Here is an 18551-nt window from a genome sequence, read left to right on the forward strand (position 1 = left end):
GGGCAGTCCACTTCCTATAAAGGCGGGAAACACCCGACGCACTTCCTCCAACTGAAAACTCAGCGAGAAGGGCAGCCGCTGGGCGACGAGGTTAGAGGGCTTCGCACCAATTCGTAGAACCTGAGGAGATAGGCGTTAGCAAAGGTTGACGTGGACGCCCAAGAAGCAGCTGAGGAGATGTCCTCTGCTGCCACACCCAGTGAAAAAACCACTGAGGCTGCAACACCACGGGTGGAATGTGCCCTCAGTCCGCTAGGAGCAGATCCACCCGCTGCTTGGTAGGCCCGGATAATGGCCGATCTCACCCAATGAGAAACCTCTGGGAGGAGATCGCCTCACCCCGTCGGCATCTACTGCGGCATATGAATAGGGCATCAGAGCGCCTAAACACAGCCACTGGCAGCAAGACACCGAAATCTCCTCGACGCCAAGAAAAGACACTCAGGGCTAGTGGAGAGAGCACAAGCTCACTCGCTCTCTTCGTGGTTGTTAGTGTCAGAAGGAGCGATACCTTGAAGACAAGATATCCAGGGGGACTTGGTCAAGAGGCTAAGGTCAGGCCTGTGAGAGAGTCCAGTACAACTGGAGATCCCACTGAGGCACCCCGCACCAAAAGTTGCGGGAAAGACAGGACAGCAGAGACCAAACAGGAGCTGGGGTCCAAGGACCTGTCTGCACACCAGCGGGAGAAAATACCCCACTTCGAGGCATGAAACCCGCGTGTCGACAGGGTGTGGAGAACGCCCGGGTCCAAAGTCCCGCTCAGCTTGTCCCGTGCAGGAGCCAAACTTTGAGAGGCCGGCCCAGGGCAGCGGGGCCCAAGGGATGGCAAGGAGCAATACCTTGAAGACAAGATATCCAGTGGGACTTGGTCAAGAGGCTCGAAGGTTGGGCCTGTGAGAGAGTCCAGTACAAACTGGAGATCCCACTGAGGGCTGGAAGGCCTTGCAGGAGGTCGAAGCCTGCAGGCACCCCGTAAGAAAAACGCGCCACCAGAGGGTGGCGCTACCAGTATTAACCTCAGCGCCTCCCGCCTCGTCCTCCGAACTAAGGAGGAGGGAAGGCGAACAGTAGTCCGGCCGGCCAACTCAAGTGGGCTAAAGCGTCCGAGCCTAGTGGGGGCAATCCGACGCCCTAAGGGAGAACCAGAGAGGACATCTGAAGTTCTCTTTGCTGGCGAAGAGGTCTGCCACCGGGTGACCGAACCGAGACCATATCTCGGCTCTCCACTGCCTCGGACAGACCCCATTCGTCGTGGACGGCCCCCACCCGACAGTCTGTCCGCTACTGCGTTCATCTCGCCCGGTACATGCTGAGCTCTGAGAGAAAGCAAGTGACGGTCTGCCCACAGCCAAATCTTCTTTGCCACACTCAGAAGGGCTGGGGATCTGGCTCCACCTTGGGGATTTATGTACGCCATGGCGCTGGAGCTGTCGGATAGCACTAGGACGTTGGCCGTGACAGTTGGGGAGATAGGTGAAGCAGGACGTTGTAAATTGCCTTTAGCTCTAGCCAGTTTATGTGACTGTACACTGGTCTATCCCGCTGGCGTAGGCCTGACCCGAGGTGCCTCCCCAACCTGTCAGAGAAGCGTCCGTAAACACCTGATTGTAAAGGGTGCAACCCAATGGAACTCTCCATCTGAGGTTGGCTAGAGAGTCCCAAAAACTGGATGTCCTGCAAAACCCGAGCGGGAAGGCGCACTTTCGACCCTGTTCCCGCTTGAGGTCTAGCTTGAAACGACCTACCATCTCTGAAGCTCCCTCATATGCAGAAAGCACAGCCGAACTACTGTGTGAGCTGCTGCCATGAGCCCCAGGAGGGACATAACAGTGCCTGCTGTCGTCACATGACACCGAGCTTCCAGCAACTGTGTTGTCAGCAACTGTGTTGTCAGTCGGAGAATGGACTGGACTGGAGAAGGGATACGCACGTCCAGGAGGCGTGCATATCCCTCCTCCATGTTCAACAGTACCCCCAGGTAAACTAACTGTTGAACTGGAGTCAGAGCGCTCTTGCTGAGGTTTACCGTGAACCCCAGGGTGGCAATATGGCTCAACACCTTCTGTGTGTGAGTGTAACTTTCTGCGTCTGACCGGGCAAGGATCAACCAGTCGTCCAGATAGGTCAAGATCCTCACCCCACTCACTCTTAATGGCTCCAGTGCCGCCTCCACACACTTGGTGAAGGTCCTGGGTGCCAGAGCGTAGCCGAACGGGAACAGAGTGTATTGAAACACATGATTCTCGAAGTACTTTCGATGTGAAAGTACGCGGTCAGGTCGATAGATGTCATCCAATCTCCTGGACTAACACCTGTGTGCAGTTTCTTGACCGTCAACGTGCGAAACGGGCGGGTAGCTATGAATTTCTTCAAATAGCTGAGGTTCCGTATGGGTCTCCGACCCCCGGTCTTCTTTTCCACAAGGAAGTGCCGGGAGTAAAACCCTGTCATCATCTCTGCTACAGGAAGCAGCTCTACTGCAGCAGAGTAGAGACCTCGTTTCTTAGACAGGATAATTTTTCCTGCTCCGCCACGCGTGTACAGAGAATCCCTGAAAAACGCGGGGTTGACGGGCAAATTGGAGCACATAGCCCCGCCTGATTACTTCCCTCTGAGATCTGGAATGAAGTAAAACCAGGCGACTCTAAGCCGAATAATGTTCTGTCAGAACCGCAGCCCTGACGAACTTTGGGTTGTCCTCCGGCCCGGCCCCGCGAACGTCCCAGAGCGGGCCGTAGACGAAAGGGCATCACACAAGCCGCTTCTCTATCTCTTGAATGAACAGAGCATGTACTCGAGCTGGATTCACTAGAACCCCCACTCTCATACATAAAAACCGGCTCTGTGGGAGAAACGCGCAAGTGCGCGTGAGAAAACTCAGATGCGTATCGTGCGTGTTCCCTTTCCCCCCCGGAAGTCTTCCCAGCTCCCTGAGCACTTCTTAGTGTCACCGGAGCTGACAAAACCCGAGATGTGGAAGAATGTGCTGGAGAATTAAACCGGAGCTGATGTGAGTTCAGAACAGGTTGCGCGCGCGTCAGCACCGTATCACTCACCGCGTCTAGTACATTCTCAAACTCCGCTGGCGGTCCTGACCTGCTCATCACTCGTGAGATCCGACCGCCACGCACCTCTCCAGATGATCGACCAGAAGGGGCGAAAGCTCCTTGCCCTCGCCTGGTCTCAGAACGGCGAGAAAACTCGCGCGTAAAGCGTCGCGTTGCGTCAGTTCCATGCCGTTTTCTCTTTTCTGCCGCCATAAGTGACATCCTCCACGGTGCCAATGACTTGTTGACAGCGCTGTGGGGGAAGGAACAACCTCCGGTCAACATAGACATGTCCCGACTAGTTCCACTCACCTCAGCTGTCAAGCTCTGTCGGGCACGAGCGCTGGTCGACGCGGGAGTAAACAGTGCTGAAGGTGGCACCGCGGACCTCTGCTCGCCTGTAAATAAAACACATGTGGTTGGAGTCTGCCCCTCATTCGTGTGGACAGACTCCATTATTACAGTCTCAGCATGACTCGGACGAAGGGGTTTAAAACCTCCTTCGAACTGTGTTCTGAGAGGAAACTCTCGCCGTCTATGAACGGCGGAGCATGTTAGCTTAGCATTAGCGGCGAAAGTTTCTAATGACACCTGTGAATACGTCACACTCACAGGCGGAAACACATGCACACTACTAACATCTCTCTCAGGTGAACCCGTCGAGTGCGCTGCAGGAGGGCCATGTGGCCTGCAAGAGATACTTACCTGATCGCTCTCGCATACCTCATGGTCGACTCCATGCAGCGAGCCAGTCGTCCTCCTCGTCGGCGTCTGTTCATGATCGAGGGACGACTCAGCTCGACTCCTCTGCACCGCACAGGACTGCCATGTTGTTGGTTTTCCTTAAACAACATTGCATAAACCTGTGTTGATCATAATCATGATCTGAGGCGGCGTGAGTCGACAAGCCTCGAACGCTTCCCGTCACTGTCAAAAGCCGTGAGAAGCGCTCCGAAGGCCACATAATCATCACATGTGATTTGGGCCTAGGCAAACGAAGCAGACATGTGTGTCTTGTGTGTCAGGGAGTCTTCGTGCACACATGGTTCACTTCAATATTCATTCGCCATCATTACATGTCAGGAGCTTTCTCGCTGAGTTGTAAAGGAAGAAGTGCGGCGGGTGTTTCCCGCCTTTATAGGAAGTGGACTGCCCCCTGCTGGGTGGCGAGTTCATAAAGCTTTCTCAGAGACGAGGCGGTGCCTCGGGGTAAACCAATAGTGAAGCCATTAGAGGGCGGAGCACCAATATGACGTAGAACAGTGTACATGAGTGTATGTTTGTACTTGAGTGCATGTGTGTCTTTCAGTGTATTTGTGTGTCAGTTTCTGTGTACATGAGTGTATGTTTGTATTTGAGTGCATGTGTGTCTTTCAGTGTATTTGTGTGTCAGTTTCTTTGTACATGAGTGTATGTTTGTATTTGAGTGCATGTGTGTCCGTCAGTGTATTTGTGTGTCTGTAAACATGAGTGTATGTTTGTATTTGAGTGCACGTGTGTCTTTCAGTGTATTTATGTGTCAGTTTTTGTGTACATGAGTGTATGTTTGTATTTGAGTGCATGTGTGTCTTTCAGTGTATTTGTGTGTCAGTTTCTGTGTACATGAGTGTATTTTCGTGACTGAGCAAGTGTATGTATGTGTGTGAGAGTTTGTATTCTTGCATGTCTATGTGTATGTTGGCGAGTGTGTGTATGTGAGCGTATGCATGCTTGTGTGTGTGTGTGTGTGTGTACAGTGGAGCCCAAAGTTGTTCATACCTCCAGCACATCTAGACTAAGAGCTACTTTTATTGAAAGTTTTTCGTGTGACCATAAAGCAGATGACCAGAAGTCTTCTTCTTTGTCCACGTGAGCCTTTGCAAAGGTCACGCGGGCGTTTGTGAGCCTTAACTGTAGAAGTGGTGCCTTCCTTGGTCTGGTCCATGGAACTCATCAGTGGTCAGTGTCTGTGGAACAGTCCACCTCCAGATGTTGCCACCAGCAGAGTCCAGATTCTCCAAGATGGCCTTGGATTCTTTTCCACCTCTTTCAAAATCCTCCTGGCCCGCACAGGTGTCAGCTCTGACTTCCCTCCATGAGATGTTGCACAGTGTGGAACCTCTTGCATGTTTTAAATCATCATTTTTAAAGATATTTTCTCTCAGGATGTGAAGGTTTGACTCGTCAGAAGAAGGAATCACACCAGTCTGACCATGAACCATGTTTATTAAGAAGATTTACTGAAGTTGCATGAAGACATTCTCGTCACCATCAGTTATAAGATGATTAAATCCACACGTGAATCACAAACAAACAACAAAGTTCTCAGACCTTCATCAAAACATTGAGGCTTCATGTGATGATGTCACTGCTGGAGACACACACTCACACTGTTGTCTACTTCAGCTTCTCAAACTCACACGAGGACTGAACCCAGACTCCAGCATATAGAGGCTGAGTGAACCTGGTCTGGAGCATGTGGAGGAGAGTCAGGACGAGGCTGATCTTTTCCCATGTTTGTCACTTTCCTGTTTCCTTCAGACAACATCAACTGTGAGTATGCAGTGTTTGGATCCAGAGTGATGTCCTGTGAGTATGTGAGGAACCAGTCTCTGGTCCTGCTCTCTGGATCAAACATCAGAAGAATGTTGGACCATGTGTCTCTCAGAAGGTCCTGGACTTGGTCTCTGCAGGCTGACACGACTGCTGTTACTTCCTCAAAGCGGCGTCGAGTTTGCTGAAGGGTCGTGATGGAGAACGTGTCTTCACTGACCTCTGAGAGTGAGGTCAACGTCTGCAGGAAGACGGTGTGACTCTCGGTGAGTGACAGCTGCTGCAGCTCATCATCTTTCTTCTTCAGCTCAGGGATCTCCTGCTCCAGCTGCTCCTGAAGTCCTCGGACTCGATCGTCTTCATTCTCCTTCTGAGATCTGATCTGCTGCTCCACATCTGACATTCTTCTCTGGAGGATCTGGATCATCTGGCCGAGGGTCTCCTGAGTGGTCTTCACTGATTCATCAGCAGAGACTTTGATGTTCTTTCTCTTCTGCTTAAGCAGCTTCACTTCCTTCTCTCTCTTCTGAATTCTCTGCTGGATCCTTCCTCGACTCTGATCCACATCCTTGTCTCGCTCCCTCCTCTCTGCTGTGGTCGAGACGATGTCATGATCTTTGTGTTGGTCCACACAGAGAGTACAGATGAGCTGCTGATCAGAACGACAGAACATCTTCTTCTCCTCCTGGTGTTCAGAGCAGATCATCTCCTGGAGCTCCTTGGACGACTGGACCAGCTTGTGTCTCCTGTAGGCCGGAGCCTCTAGATGAGGCTGAAGATGTTCCTCACAGTAGGAGACCAGACACACCAGACAGGACTTCACAGCTTTTATCTTCCTCCCAGTGCAGACGTCACAGGCCACATCTTCAGGTCCAGCAGAGCAGACGTCCTTAGCTGCTCCAGTCTTCTTCAGCTCCTCCACTAACTCTGCTAACACAGTGTTCTTCTGCAGGAGAGGTCTCTCTCCGAATCTCTGTCTGCACTGAGGACACTTGTAGATGTTCTTGTCCTGCCATTGACCTTCAATACAGACCTTACAGTAGTTGTGTCCACAGGTAAGAGAGACTGGATCCTTCAGTAGATCCAGACAGATGGAACAAGACAACAGGTCAACTCTAGTCGTCTCCATGTCTGCGACTGAAACACTCCCTTCACAGTTCAACACTTTTATACTCTCATGACGCTGCCACAATGTGATCCTACCTGCTGACTCACTTATTATCAAACTTCCTTGAAATCACGTGTTGATTCTGGACATTGACCTGGACACACATTGATTCTTGCTTACGCACACAAACTCACAAATCGCTCTTCAAATTAATGAACAAATACAAGAATGTTTTCAAATGTTTGACTAAATCATCATGTGAATGATTCAAATACAATTGAGCTGACCAAAGGATGAAATATTAAAAGATGAAGGTAAAGTAAAATAGAAGGATTGAAAGAGGAGGAAGATGCTAGAGAGAGTTATACATGAGGATGAAAACACGGTGAGATCTTCGGACTAAAAGATGTTAAAGAAAAGGATAAAGAAGGAGTGAAAGGTAGAATTTTGCTGAAAAAAAAGGACAAGCATGTAGGAAGTCTAAACAAAATAAAGTATTACTTAAACTGAATGAAAGTTTGAGACTTTAAGAAACATCTTAAGACGTTTCTATTTGTTCAGACTTTTCCTTGATTTTCTGGAACTCCTGTGTTGTTCTCAGTATTATCTTGATCTTTAAAGTGTATATACTTTTTTGAGTATTGTTTTGTTTGTTTAAGCGCTTTGTGACCCTGGTCTGGAAAAGCGCTATATAAATAAATATTACTAACTTACTTACTTACTTTTAAAAAAAAGACTCCAAAGATGGATGAAGATTTAATAAACATTCGTCATCACTTCATCCATGGGAATAAAAGTCCTCTCCGTGTCCTCTGGGGGGCGCCAGACACGCCATTCTAAAGAAGCAGTGTTTGTGTTCGACGGCCTTTAAAAAGATCCACAAACGTTTAAACGAGACGTTCTTGCTGTGGTGGAGCGAGAGGTCGGTTCTGTGTGTGACGTTTAGAGTCGGACCTCTTATCTCGTGAAGGTGGATCATTTATCAAGAGTTCGGCCAGAGTTCATGGGGGTCCAGTTACGGGCTCCTGGCTCTCTCACAGACCAGAGGGGCTTTTGTGACCCGAAATCTGACGGGAAGGCCAAGAATCCGACTCTCTTCCCAGACTGGATCCTTCAGTCCTCGACGAGGCCCAGCGAGTCGTGATGTGGAATTCATACCAAAGATTACATAACAAAGCTGACGGTGAAGCAGTCATGTGACCCAGCAGCTACACTCTTTTCTTTCTTTAACAAAACTCATGAAAACAATAGTACTTTTTATTTTAACGACTACAAGTCGAGGCTTTGGCTCAGCTCTTCTTTTTTTTTTACTCTCGTCAAAATCACAAGAAAAGCAGTTTAAAGTTAATCTAATCTAGTTAATCTCCTCACCCTGGGACGGTGAGGTTAAAGTCAGCGAAGATTCTGGTTCTTTTGTCACAGTGTTGCACAGACAGAGCAGATCCTTCCAGAACTGTTCCCTGTGGACGAAAATAACTTTACTTTAACTTTGAACTCAAATCAAACCACATGAGGTTTTAGTTTCACCCAAATGTTGCCATTTTTAAAAACAATTATAAATGTTTTTAAACATTTCTTTTCACTAATCGTATATTAGAGATATTTACTAAAAATACAACTTTTATGGTCGATTTTTTTATCCATGGAAATATTTAAAATGTATTTTATTTTTTTAATAAAATCAAACCCTGTCTTAAAGTTAACATTAATATTATAACATGAGTTGATAGTACATACTGTATATAATGTTAATTATGTAATATAGATAAAACAGGACGAGATATACGTTATTTATTTAATGGATATCTGTAGGTTTTTTTCTTTCAACAAACTGAAGAATAATTAAAGAGGTAAGAAAAAAACAAAAACATTTTTACTTCTTCCTGCTTCCATTTTGGCTTTATCTGTATTTTTTCTTTTGTGATCAATTCATTTATATGCGTTTTAAAAATCCATAGAACAGAGAGTACACACATGTAGTTGAACGGCTTTGTCACAGTCTTCCTTCTGCTTGTAGATGACAAAAGCACTCTGGCTGTCGAGCAACATCTTGATGCTGAAGACTGACCCGACTCTTGTGGGGAGAAAAAAACGGACATTTAATCTTTTTTTTAAATACATTCAAACTGTCAAGACAAACGTACCCGTTGAACAGCTGGTAAAGTGGAGCGTAAGTCACTGAAGAAGCGATCGATGCGACGAGAACGGAGGGAAGATCCCTGAACATAAACAGAGATTAAAAAAAAAAAAGAATAGTGACAGACAAAGAAAATAACGCGATCATCAGAACCTACGGTTTCACAGCATTCTTTGGTCTCAGAGGCACATTTTTAACTTGTACTTTCGCCAGAGTTTCCTTGTGATCGTCAGGCTCTTTGAGTTGTGCTGCTTTTGGACGATGAGGCTGATGAACGATCCAGTCGTCGTCTTCCTCCTCGGACTGATCTACGATCCAAGTGAACGTTTAAACTAAAACCCAAAGTCGAGATGAAGAAAAACGTACAAACCTTCTGGAAGATTCCTGCCGAACAGAGACTGAAGAGCTTCCTCCAGTGTCGGGTGAGACCTCAAGGCTTCGCTGCTCTGCTCCTGAGTGAAGCCCATCTCCTAGAAAGATCAGATCACACCTCAGATGTCAAGTTCCTTGAAATGATCATCATGACAGTGTTTCCCACCATGAGATGAAGCGTTTGCGCTCGCTCAAGCTCTTTTCTTGCGTCTGCACTTGAACTGTCCAGATTTAAAAGCTCCTGAAAGACCAGCGTGGCATCATAGTATCTCTGCGGGAGACAGAAGAGAATCTTTATGAGTCTTTGTTGCTTTTTACCAGTTCATGAACTTTATAGAGAAAATGTTTTAGTGAGAAAAAATATCCATACAAGCGTCTATGCCAAGGGGTGGGCAATTAAAATTCTTCAAGGGCCACATTCAATTCTGTGAATGTTGTCAGGGGCCGTCAAGCAAAAAGAAAGACGAAAAAAATTGACATGCATCATTAGGCCGTGACATTAATAAGCTTTAATTTTATGTTTAGTGTAAATAATAAATAATAAATACAAAATACATTTGTTAATGCATTAGAACCATTTATACATAATCATACTTTGACATTACGAGGGCCGCATAAATAAAGTCTGATCTATGCTGAGAGAAAATCCTTTTTTTACTGCAGATAATTCAATTACCCACAGCTCTTTTTTAAGCTTTAAAGAAAAAAGTCTAAAATATTCAAGGTCAACTAATGTCAGACTCCAACTCTCCTGACTGGCATGTTTCAAATGTTGAAGTTTTCTTCTCCAAGATGCAGTAAGTCCCTCATCATGTCCATGTTTTCAAATTATTGCTTTATTAAGTTGCTCTGAAATCTGGGCGAACGAGAGGTTACGAGAGTCCATTATGACGTAATAATGGCTTCACTCCTCCTCCTGTAATCACACCACGCTTTGTTCATACAACAAGTCCCCTTGGGGTGGAGACCTATTGGATTGATGACGTGCGGTGACAAACCTCCACGTTTGACCAATCACAGAAGAGTTGGTGTGGTTATGCTCAACAAGATTAAATCTCCAGAAAAAAACAAGTGTTTTCCGTGGGCGGGGCTTAAGATCATTTTCTATCATTTCAACGAAAAGAGTTTTGTACAAACAGACACTGAGCTGTTAAAGCAATTCCACATGAATATTGAACATAGAAACATTTTTATTTCCATTTCATTCAATATAAATGAGACTTAGTTTCTCGGAATGACGGTAAAGCAACAGCACAAGAATCCAAACCAGAGCAACAAGTTACCATCACTCACCTCTGCTTCGGTTTCAAGGCTCTTCTCCACCAGATTCTCCACCATTTTGCTTGATTTGTCCGACTTCGTTTCCTCTTTCGTTGCTGCTTCTGCGGGCGTGTTGCTCCTCTTTTTCTCACGCTTCAGTTCGGGCTTCACTCTCTGGGAAATCCAAGAAACTCGGTTGAGAAAAGGGACACAAATTAAAAGTGATCCGACAACTAAAGTCACCTCTTTTCACCGCGTCGTTGTGGTCCGGCAAACTTCTTCTCCATCATTTTCTTTGTCCTCGCAGTCGTCGTGACTACCACCCGAAGAATATTCCGCGGAGTTGTCGGACGTGATGGAATTTCCATCGTCTTTGATTTACTGTGTCAGTGTCTTTGAACGTGAGTGTATGTTTGTATTTGAGTGCATGTGTGTCTTTCAGTGTTTTTGTCTGTCAGTGTCTGTGTACATGAGTGTATTTTCGTGACTGAGCAAGTGTATGTATGTGTGTGAGAGTTTGTATTCTTGTTTGTCTGTGTGTATGTTGGCGAGTGTGTGTATGTGAGCGTAAGCATGCTTGTATGTGTGTGTGTTTGTCGCTGCGTGAGTGTTTGTTGGTGAGTGAGTGTGTGTGAATAGGTGTATGTGAGTGTGTGTGTGCTTGTGTGTACAGTAGAGCCCAAAGTTGTTCATACCTCCAGCACTTTTAGACTAAGAGGTACTTTTATTCGAAGTTTTTCATGTGACCATAAAGCAGATGACCAGAAGTGTTCTTCTTTGTCCTTTAATAATAAACATTGTATTTAGGTACATAGAAAAACAAGTGGTGGAAGATGAAGTGAGTAGTAAAAGTCATAATACAATACTTGTAGTCCCTTGAAGCACCTGAAGAAGAGCCATTCACAGTTTCACTGACCTGCTGAGATCAGGAAAGTGTTTTTAACGTGTGCTTAAAGGTTTATAACACAGACAAAATATGTTATGCTTGACAGAAGACTTGCATTATGTATTGCGAAGGGACAATCAAATCCTGCGAGATCGACTGAGGACGAGAGGATACAGTGACTCCAGCAGCTGTTGATATTTGGACGTATTTTGGCTTCAAAATCAAATGAAAGCGACTTCGTCAAGAGTCATGTGGTCTGTAAATTCTGCAACACCAGAGTCAAGTACTCGACAATACTACACAATTATCGTTGTTACTACAGTATCACAATATATCGTATCGTTGACCCTGTATCGTATCAACAGAATCTCGACAACACACTCTTTTTCTTAAAAGTATTTTGCAGTTGTTTCTTTATTTCACGGAGATGAAACTAGCATCTTATCTTTTGTTATTGTTTTTGTTCATTGTGTATTTACTGCACAGGAACTCATCAGTGGTCAGTGTCTGTGGAACAGTCCACATCGAGATGTTGCCACCAGCAGAGTCCAGGTTCTCCAGGATCACCTTTGATTCTTTTCCACCTCTTTCAAATTCCTCCTGGCCAGCACAGGTGTCAGCTCTGACTTCCCTCCATGAGATGTTGCACAGTGTGGAACCTCTTGCATGTTTTAAATCATCATTTTTAAAGATATTTTCTCTCAGGATGTGAAGGTTTGACTCGTCAGAAGAAGGAAACACACCAGTCTGACCATGAACCATGTTTATTAAGATTTAATGAAGTTGCATGAAGACATTCTCGTCACCATCAGTTATAAGATGATTAAATCCACACGTGAATCACAAACAAACAACAAAGTTCTCAGACCTTCATCAAAACATTGAGGCTTCATGTGATGATGTCACTCCTGGAGACACACACTCACACTGTTGTCTACTTCAGCTTCACAAACTCACACGAGGACTGAACCCAGACTCCAGCATGTAGAGGCTGAGTGAACCTGGTCTGGACTCTGTGGAGGAGAGTCATGGTCTCAGAGACGCTGTAGAAGCACAGAAGACCTGCAGAGTGATCCAGGAACACCCCGACTGTGGAGGGTTTTATTTTAGAGACTTTAGTTGTTACGTTGTTGTGTTTATAAAAACAATCAGAGTTCTGACGATATAAACTCCATGATTTATCATTTTGTCCAAAACAACTTTCTTCTCCTGATCTGCTGATGTTCTTGTATGAAACTGCTACTAGAGCATCTCCTTCTGTTATCTTCACCTCCCAGTAACAACGTCCAGTCAGAGACTCTTTACTCAAGACCTGATTATATATGATGAATCGGTCTGGATGATCAGGACGAGGCTGATCTTTTCCCATGTTTGTCACTTTCCTGTTTCCTTCAGACAACATCAACCATGAGTCTGCCGTGTTTGGATCCAGAGTGATGTCCTGTGAGTATGTGAGGAACTGCTCTCTCTCTTGATGGACCATCAGTGAGATGTTGGTCCACGTGTCTCTCAGAAGGTCCTGGACTTGGTCTCTGCAGGCTGACACGACTGCTGTTACTTCCTCAAAGCGGTGGTGAGTTTGCTGAAGGGTCGTGGTGGAGAACGTGTCTTCACTCACCTCTGAGAGTGAGGTTGTGTCTTCACTGACCTCTGAGAGTGAGGTCAAGGTCTGCAGGAAGACGGTGTGACTCTCGGTGAGTGACAGCTGCTGCAGCTCAGCATCTTTCTTCTTCAGCTCAGAGATCTCCTGCTCCAGCTGCTCCTGAAGTCCTTGGACTCGAGCGTCTTCAGTCTCCTTCTGAGATCTGATCTGCTGCTCCACATCAGACATTCTTCTCTGGAGGATCTGGATCATCTGGCCGAGGGTCTCCTGATTGGTCTTCACTGCTTCATCAGCAGAGACTTCGATGTTCTTTCTCTCCTGCTTGAGCAGCTTCACTTCCTTCTCTCTCTTCTGGATTCTCTGCTGGATCCTTCCTCGACTCTGATCCACATCCTTCTCTCGCTCCCTCCTCTCTGCTGTGGTCGAGACGATGTCATGATCTTTGTGTTGGTCCACACAGAGAGTACAGATGAGCTGCTGATCAGAACGACAGAACATCTTCTTCTCCTCTTCGTGTTCAGAGCAGATCATCTCCTGGAGCTGCTTGGACGACTGGACCAGCTTGTGTCTCCTGTAGGCCGGAGCCTCTAGATGAGGCTGAAGATGTTCCTCACAGTAGGAGACCAGACACACCAAACAGGACTTCATAGCTTTCATCTTCCTCCCAGTGCAGACGTCACAGGCCACATCTTCAGGTCCAGCAGAGCAGACGTCCTTAGCTGCTCCAGTCTTCTTCAGCTCCTCCACAAACTCTGCTAACACAGTGTTCTTCTGCAGGAGAGGTCTCCCTCTGAAGCTCTGTCTGCACTGAGGACACTCGTAGATGTTCTTGTCCTGCCAGTGACCTTCAACACAGACCTTACAGTAGTTGTGTCCACAGGGAAGAGTGACTGGATCCTTCAGTAGATCCAGACAGATGGAACAAGACAACAGATCAACTCTAGTCGTCTCCATGTCTGCGACTGAAACACTCCCTTCACAGTTCAACACTTTTATACTCTCATGACGCTGCCACAATGTGATCCAACCTGCTGACTCACATATTATCAAACTTCCTTGAAACCACGTGTTTCTTCTTCTTATTATATATAATTATATAATTATATTATTACTTATTATTCTTGACAATGACCTGGACACACCTCGATTCTTGCTCACGCACACAAACTCACAAATCTCTCTTTAAATATCATGTGCATGATTCAAATACAATTGAGAACTTTGACAAACCAGCCATGTTACAGCAAACAATCTTGGTGCAACTTAGACACATCATCAGTGTTGTATCCTGGGTTCATAGGGTGTTTCGGGTCTCGTAACAGACACCCTCGCCCAGGCGACCCAGCCAGGGTTTATCAGACCTCGGCTTGTGTCTAAGTAGCTTGTTTAGCCCACGGATCTCCCCGCTTGATCCACAGCCACCTTGACGCTTTTTTTCTGCGTCGGTGATATCTCTGGTGGCTTTCCTTATGTGCAGTCCCTTCACTCCCAACATTTTGAGTGCCCTGATGAGAGACTGGCCAACGAACACTCTGCACTCGACCTCGATTGGGTTGCATCGTCTCCTCCATCCCCTGCTTTGGCATTCGCCTGCCAACTCCTCATACTTGGCCCTCTTCTCTCTCTCGAAGGCCTCCTCCATCCGGTCTTCCCAGGGGACAGTCAGCTCCAGCAGGACCACTTACTTGGTTGTTTCAGACACCAGGACTATGTCTGGCCCGAGTTTGGTCGCCGCAATGTTATCAGGGAACTTGAGCTGTCTTCCTAGGTCCACCTTCAGCTGCCAGTCCCGAGATGTTGCCAGCAGCCCCCCTGCTTGAGTCCTGCGCTGCTGTGGCTTCTCCCCAGCTCTTATAAAAGGCGATGGACTGCCTTGTTGGTTGTTGATTTTTGCTGGTGGAGATGCCTGTGCTGATGACCTCTGCAATGACCCGCAGCACCTGGTGATGGCGCCAACGGTAACGCCCATCTCCAAGTACAGGTGGGCAGCAGCTTAGGATGTGCTCCAAAGATCCGGCTTTCTGGCAGAGAGAGCACAGTGGGGTCTCGGCTAAGCCCCAGCGGAAGAGGTTGGATGGGCTTGGGAGTACATCATACACCGACTGAATAAGGAACTTGACCCGATGTGGCTGAGATCTTCATAGCTCTGACCATGAGATCCTCCCGTCAGCTGCCTCTTCCCATCGTGTCCATGCGCCCTGTTGCTGCATCCCTACTATCCTACTGCAGCGGGCTTCCTCCACCCCTGCTCGGACCTCCTCCTGGATCAGCTGTCGCCTCTCCTTTCCCTGGGACCTGTTGTAGCGAGGTCTTGGGTTACTTCCAAGACCTGCCCGTCCAGATGCTACTGTTCCCACCAGCTCACTGTGTCACAACCGTGCCTCAGCCTTGGTAACAGCCTCCTGAGCCTTCCACTTCCTGCCCGTCCTCACTTCTATGCCTGCCGAGGAGACCTTGTTGTCGGTGGAGTCCCTGTACAACAGCACCTCTCTAGCACGGGTAACCATAAACTCCTCCGTCAGACTACTAAAGGGCAGTCTTAGTTTGTTGTTTTTCCCGTACAGGGCAATGCTGCTGAGGCTTCGTGGTAGGCCAAACCACTTCCTGAGGAAACAGCTGACTTTCCTCTCGAAACACTCGACGGTGGTCATTGGCACATCATACACCAGCAGTGGCCAGAGGAGTCGTGCCAAGATGCCGTGTTGGTAGATCCAGGCTTTAAACTTGCCTGGAAGCCCCGACTTATCCACCCCTGTGAGCCAGGTTCCCAACTCTTCTGTTGTTGATCGGAGTCCTGCGGTGTCTTTTAAGGTGCAGTCGTAGATCTTGCCCAGACTCTTTACTGGCTTCTCTCTCACAGTTGACACCTCCTATCGTGAAGGGCCATAATATGGTACAGAAGAATTGAGTTGTGAAAGAAAGAATTTTAACAAGAGAAAAAAGACAAATGGAAGATGAAGGACACATAAGAAGAGACGACAAGACTTTAGAGAAGGATTTGTTTGGAATCAAAGGATGTAAAAAAGAAGTAGAGGATAAAAAGAGGAGGAAGATGCTGGAGAGAGTTATACATGGGAAGAAGAATAATTGTATGAACATGTTTGGATGAAAAACAACCTCAAAGCATTAGGTTCCACCACTATGTCTGACACTAGGGATGTTATTCTTCGGGTTGAAGGCCTCTCCTCTTTTCACACCTAATGTAGGCTACATCATTGTGACCAAACAAGTCCATTTTTGTTTCGTGTGACCATAAAGCAGATGACCAGAAGTCTTCTTCTTTGTCCACGTGAGCCTTTGCAAAGGTCACGCGGGCGTTTGTGAGCCTTAACTGGAGAAGTGGTGCCTTCCTTGGTCTGGTCCATGGAACTCATCAATGGTCAGTGTCTGTGGAACAGTCCACCTCCAGATGTTGCCACCAGCAGAGTCCAGATTCTCCAGGATGGCTTTGGATTCTTTTCCACCTCTTTCAAAATCCTCCTGGCCAGCACAGGTGTCAGCTCTGACTTCCCTCCATGAGATGTTGCACAGTGTGGAACCTCTTGCATGTTTTAAATAATCATTTTTAAAGATAGTTTCTCTCAGGATGTGAAGGTTTGACTCGTCAGAAGAAGGAAACACACCAGTCTGACCATGAACCATGTTTATTAAGAAGATTTACTGAAGTAGCATGAAGACATTCTCGTCACCATCAGTTATAAGATGATTAAATCCACACGTGAATCACAAACAAACAACAAAGTTCTCAGACCTTCATCAAAACATTGAGGCTTCATGTGATGATGTCACTGCTGGAGACACACACTCACACTGTTGTCTACTTCAGCTTCTCAAACTCACACGAGGACTGAACCCAGACTCCAGCATGTAGAGGCTGAGTGAACCTGGTCTGGACTCTGTGGAGGAGAGTCATGGTCTCAGAGACGCTGTAGAAGCACAGAAGACCTGCAGAGTGATCCAGGAACACCCCAACCGTGGAGGGTTTTATATTAGAGACTTTAGTTGTTACATTGTTGTGTTTATAAAAACAATCAGACTTGTAACGATATAAACTCCATGATTTATCATTTTGTCCAAAACAACTTTCTTTTCCTGATCTGCTGATGTTCTTGTATGAAACTGCTACTAGAGCATCTCCTTCTGTTATCTTCACCTCCCAGTAACAACGTTCAGTCAGAGACTCTTCACTCAAGACCTGAGACTTATCAATGAATCGGTCTGGAGGACCAGGACGAGGCTGATCTTCTCCCATGTTTGTCACTTTCCTGTTTCCTTCAGACAACATCAACCATGAGTGTGCAGTGTTTGGATCCAGAGTGATGTCCTGTGAGTATGTGAGGAACCAGTCTCTGGTCCTGCTCTCTGGGTCAAACATCAGAAGGATGTTGGTCCACCTGTCTCTCAGAAGGTCCTGGACTTGGTCTCTGCAGGCTGACACGACTGCTGTTACTTCCTCAAAGCGGCGTAGAGTTTGCTCATGGGTCGTGATGGAGAACGTGTCTTCACTGACCTCTGAGAGTGAGGTTGTGTCTTCACTGACCTCTGAGAGTGAGGTCAAGGTCTGCAGGAAGACGGTGTGACTCTCTGTTAGTGACAGCTGCTTTAGCTCAGCATCTTTCTTCTTCAGCTCAGAGATCTCCTGCTCCAGCTGCTCCTGAAGTCCTTGGACTCGAGCGTCTTCAGTCTCCTTCTGAGATCTGATCTGCTGCTCCACATCAGACATTCTTCTCTGGAGGATCTGGATCATCTGGCCGAGGGTCTCTTGATTGGTCTTCACTGCTTCATCAGCAGAGACTTCGATGTTCTTTCTCTTCTGCTTGAGCAGCGTTACTTCCTTCTCTCTCTTCTGGATCTTCTGCTGGATCCTTCCTCGACTCTGATCCACATATTTCTCACGACCCCTCCTCTCTGCTGTGGTCGAGACAATGTCATGATCTTTGTGTTGGTCCACACAGAGAGAACAGATGAGCTGCTGATCAGAACGACAGAACATCTTCTTCTCCTCTTCGTGTTCAGAGCAGATCATCTCCTGGAGCTGCTTGGACGGCTGGACCAGCTTGTGTCTCCTGTAGGCCGGAGCCTCTAGATGAGGCTGAAGATGTTCCTCACAGTAGGAGACCAGACACACCAGACAGGACTTCACAGCTTTCATCTTCCTCCCAGTGCAGACGTCACAGGCCACATCTTCAGGTCCAGCAGAGCAGACGTCCTTAGCTGCTCCAGTCTTCTTCAGCTCCTCCACTAACTCTGCTAACACAGTGTTCTTCTGCAGGACAGGTCTCTCTCCGAAACTCTGTCTGCACTGAGGACACTGGTAGATGTTCTTGTCTTGCCAGTGACCTTCAACACAGGCCTTACAGTAGTTGTGTCCACAGGGAAGAGTGACTGGATCCTTCAGTAGATCCAGACAGATGGAACAAGACAACAGATCAACTCTAGTCGTCTCCATGTCTGCGACTGAAACACTCCCTTCACAGTTCAACACTTTTATACTCTCATGACGCTGCCACAATGTGATCCTACCTGCTGACTCACATATTATCAAACTTCCTTGAAACCACGTGTTTCTTCTTATTATTATTATATATAATTCTATTATTACT

General features: G+C 46.9%; 2 protein-coding genes, 1 long non-coding RNA gene and 1 pseudogene across 3 annotated transcripts; all 4 read right to left on the reverse strand.

Moving 5' to 3' along the window:
• Window positions 1–1047: 1047 nt before the first annotated feature.
• Window positions 1048–13902, reverse strand: LOC148060516 (tripartite motif-containing protein 16-like). Its single transcript, XM_087780413.1, has 4 exons — window positions 12964–13902; window positions 5450–5802; window positions 1202–1319; window positions 1048–1134 (listed from the first exon to the last, which is right to left on the reverse strand). Exons 1-4 carry the CDS (start codon window positions 13900–13902, stop codon window positions 1048–1050), a joined length of 1497 nt encoding a protein of 498 aa, XP_087636539.1.
• On the reverse strand, window positions 8063–8853 carry LOC148060517 (uncharacterized). The gene is made up of 3 exons (XR_015709295.1): window positions 8835–8853; window positions 8665–8764; window positions 8063–8150 (listed from the first exon to the last, which is right to left on the reverse strand). It is a non-coding gene; the product is annotated as an uncharacterized LOC148060517 (long non-coding RNA).
• A 419-nt stretch (window positions 13903–14321) lies between the features above and the next one.
• LOC148060518 (uncharacterized) lies at window positions 14322–16496 on the reverse strand (annotated as a pseudogene).
• Window positions 16497–16765: 269 nt separating this feature from the next.
• LOC148060519 (tripartite motif-containing protein 16-like) lies at window positions 16766–18397 on the reverse strand. The gene is made up of 2 exons (XM_087780414.1): window positions 17489–18397; window positions 16766–17458 (listed from the first exon to the last, which is right to left on the reverse strand). The coding sequence occupies exons 1-2, from the start codon at window positions 18395–18397 to the stop codon at window positions 16766–16768; spliced, it is 1602 nt and encodes a 533-aa protein (XP_087636540.1).
• Between the last annotated feature and the right edge of the window lie 154 nt (window positions 18398–18551).

The sequence above is a fragment of the Callionymus lyra genome, chromosome 18, assembly GCF_982586985.1.
Source record: "Callionymus lyra chromosome 18, fCalLyr1.hap1.1, whole genome shotgun sequence".
Lineage (NCBI taxonomy): Eukaryota > Metazoa > Chordata > Actinopteri > Syngnathiformes > Callionymidae > Callionymus > Callionymus lyra.

What these genes read in the sequence shown, in the direction of transcription:
- LOC148060516 (XM_087780413.1), bottom strand. Translation starts at nt 13,902, where the DNA reads ATGGAGACGACTAGAGTTGATCTGTTGTCTTGTTCCATCTGTCTGGAT. An exon ending in ACACAACCTCACTCTCAGAG is followed by an intron (nt 5,803 to 12,963) that starts GTGAGTGAAGAC and finishes TCACTCTCAGAG; the next exon opens with GTCAGTGAAGACACGTTCTC. An exon ending in CGAGATATGGTCTCGGTTCG is followed by an intron (nt 1,135 to 1,201) that starts GTCACCCGGTGG and finishes GTTCTCCCTTAG; the next exon opens with GGCGTCGGATTGCCCCCACT.
- LOC148060519 (XM_087780414.1), bottom strand. Translation starts at nt 18,397, where the DNA reads ATGGAGACGACTAGAGTTGATCTGTTGTCTTGTTCCATCTGTCTGGAT. An exon ending in CCTTGACCTCACTCTCAGAG is followed by an intron (nt 17,459 to 17,488) that starts GTCAGTGAAGAC and finishes TCACTCTCAGAG; the next exon opens with GTCAGTGAAGACACGTTCTC.